We start from the raw sequence: 1,681 nt of genomic DNA, 5'->3' as shown, positions 1-1,681 counted from the left end.
GGGGGGGGGGGGGATTACAAGGTGGGTAATTGGTAGTCAACCAACTGAATTACTAAGATTTCCCCTATTCCATGTTCCTGACTTATCCCTTCATTGATTTTAGATTATCACAGGGGTAATTGGCTGATAATGCAACTTCTGTGTTAGGACAATGGAACTAGCCACTCAAGAGTAGTGAAAATACCAAAGCATAATTAAGGTGTTACCTCATCAGACAACTTGGCAGCAGCAGCCAGACCCTTTTCAAATTTACTGGCTAGATCGCGAACAGACAGCCTTTTTTGCTGCTCTAACAAGTGTGCAGTTTCTCTAGCAACCACCTCTTTCATTGTAAGTGCCTTAGATTCTTGCTTGACCTCCATAATCTGATTGTTAGGTCCAATTTTGTAATTTGGAAAGCGACTAGATGGGAAGATCACATCCGCTGATACAGGAGGAACAGCATCCCTTTGCATTGTATCTCCAAAATCAAGGGTTACCCTTGTCATAATTCCAAATTATCTACATCACAAGTACCTAATCAATTAATCATAATGTTCCAAAAAAAGTCCTATATGGTCTATCTACCTTAAACCTCACACAACAACACAAAAAGAGAAAAAAAAATCTGCACTGTCAAGCATAACTCTTTCACCTAAAGATCATAGATAGACGTCTCTATCCACCAAACAGAAATTTTACCTACATTACCAAATAAATCCATATTTAAAGAGTAAAAATCAAAACTTTTTTACATAAAGATCATGGAGGTCTCTATCCACCAAACAGAAAAGTAACCTACATTACCAAATTAATCCAAATTTAAAGAGTAAAAATCAAAAATTTATACCTAAAACTAGAAACTAACAGCCTAAAGATATCAACTTTAGAGCAATCCATGGCTAAAACAACAGAATCCATGAAAATTATTGACCAAAAGATCAAAACCCTTCAAAAGCTCATACCCAAGTCAACTAGTTAACATAGGATACCAAGAATATCAAGAAAAAATGTCCAATAGCTAGAGAAATGTTGCAAATTTCAAGAATGGGAAATTTTTTACAGAATCAAGAAGTTGATACCCTAAACTCTACAAAAAGAGAAACAAAACCACAAATACAAAAAGTACAGTAACAACATACAACACAAAAAAAAAAAGTAGAAAGATTATAGACACTCACATATCATACAAAGAAAAATGAGTTAAACAGAAGTTTTGAGTCCTCTTAAAAAGTTGAAAAATGGATTCTTGAATTGGTTAGAAGAGGCAAGTCTTGTTTTTGATGATGTTTTGCAGACAGAAAATGTGAAGAGAGAGAGAAAGATAAAGAATTTATATTTGGAAATATACAAAGGAGTAGAGAGAGAGGAAGATGGTCTTTGAATGCTTTTTAAAAAGTTGAAGAAAAAAAAAAGGCCCCCCACACCTTGTACCTAATGGGGGGTGGGGTTTGGCATGAAGGGCTCTGTTTCCTAGGCATATGTACATGGAAATATTGTTTACATGTATTTGTTTGGTAGCTGCCAACTTCAAAAGGGTACTTAACTTGTAGTAGTAATTATTTATTACTTATTATTTTATATTTTCTATTCGATATTTTACATTCATATTAAAATTTAAGTTTCACATTAAAAATAAAGCACTTCATAATAAAAAGAAGTTAAGCATGAGACCTATTAATTAAGAATGAAAAGATATTTA

General features: G+C 33.6%; 1 protein-coding gene across 1 annotated transcript in view; it reads right to left on the bottom strand.

Annotated features, from left to right (window-relative positions):
* LOC107004953 (stomatal closure-related actin-binding protein 1) overlaps nucleotides 1–1,356 on the bottom strand; it is a 19,913-nt gene extending 18,557 nt beyond the window's left edge. The window contains exons 1-2 of the mRNA XM_015203390.2: nucleotides 1,161–1,356; nucleotides 207–501 (exon numbers count right to left, since the gene is read on the bottom strand). Coding sequence (XP_015058876.1) covers nucleotides 207–488 — 282 coding nt within the window. The 5' untranslated portion in view covers nucleotides 489–501; nucleotides 1,161–1,356. The remainder of the gene's footprint in view (nucleotides 1–206; nucleotides 502–1,160) is intronic.
* Nucleotides 1,357–1,681: the final 325 nt, after the last annotated feature.

The sequence above is a fragment of the Solanum pennellii genome, chromosome 11 (genome assembly GCF_001406875.1).
Source record: "Solanum pennellii chromosome 11, SPENNV200".
Lineage (NCBI taxonomy): Eukaryota > Viridiplantae > Streptophyta > Magnoliopsida > Solanales > Solanaceae > Solanum > Solanum pennellii.
The sequence above is the reverse complement of the archived record's forward strand: the minus strand, read 5'-3'. Positions and strand labels throughout refer to the sequence as shown.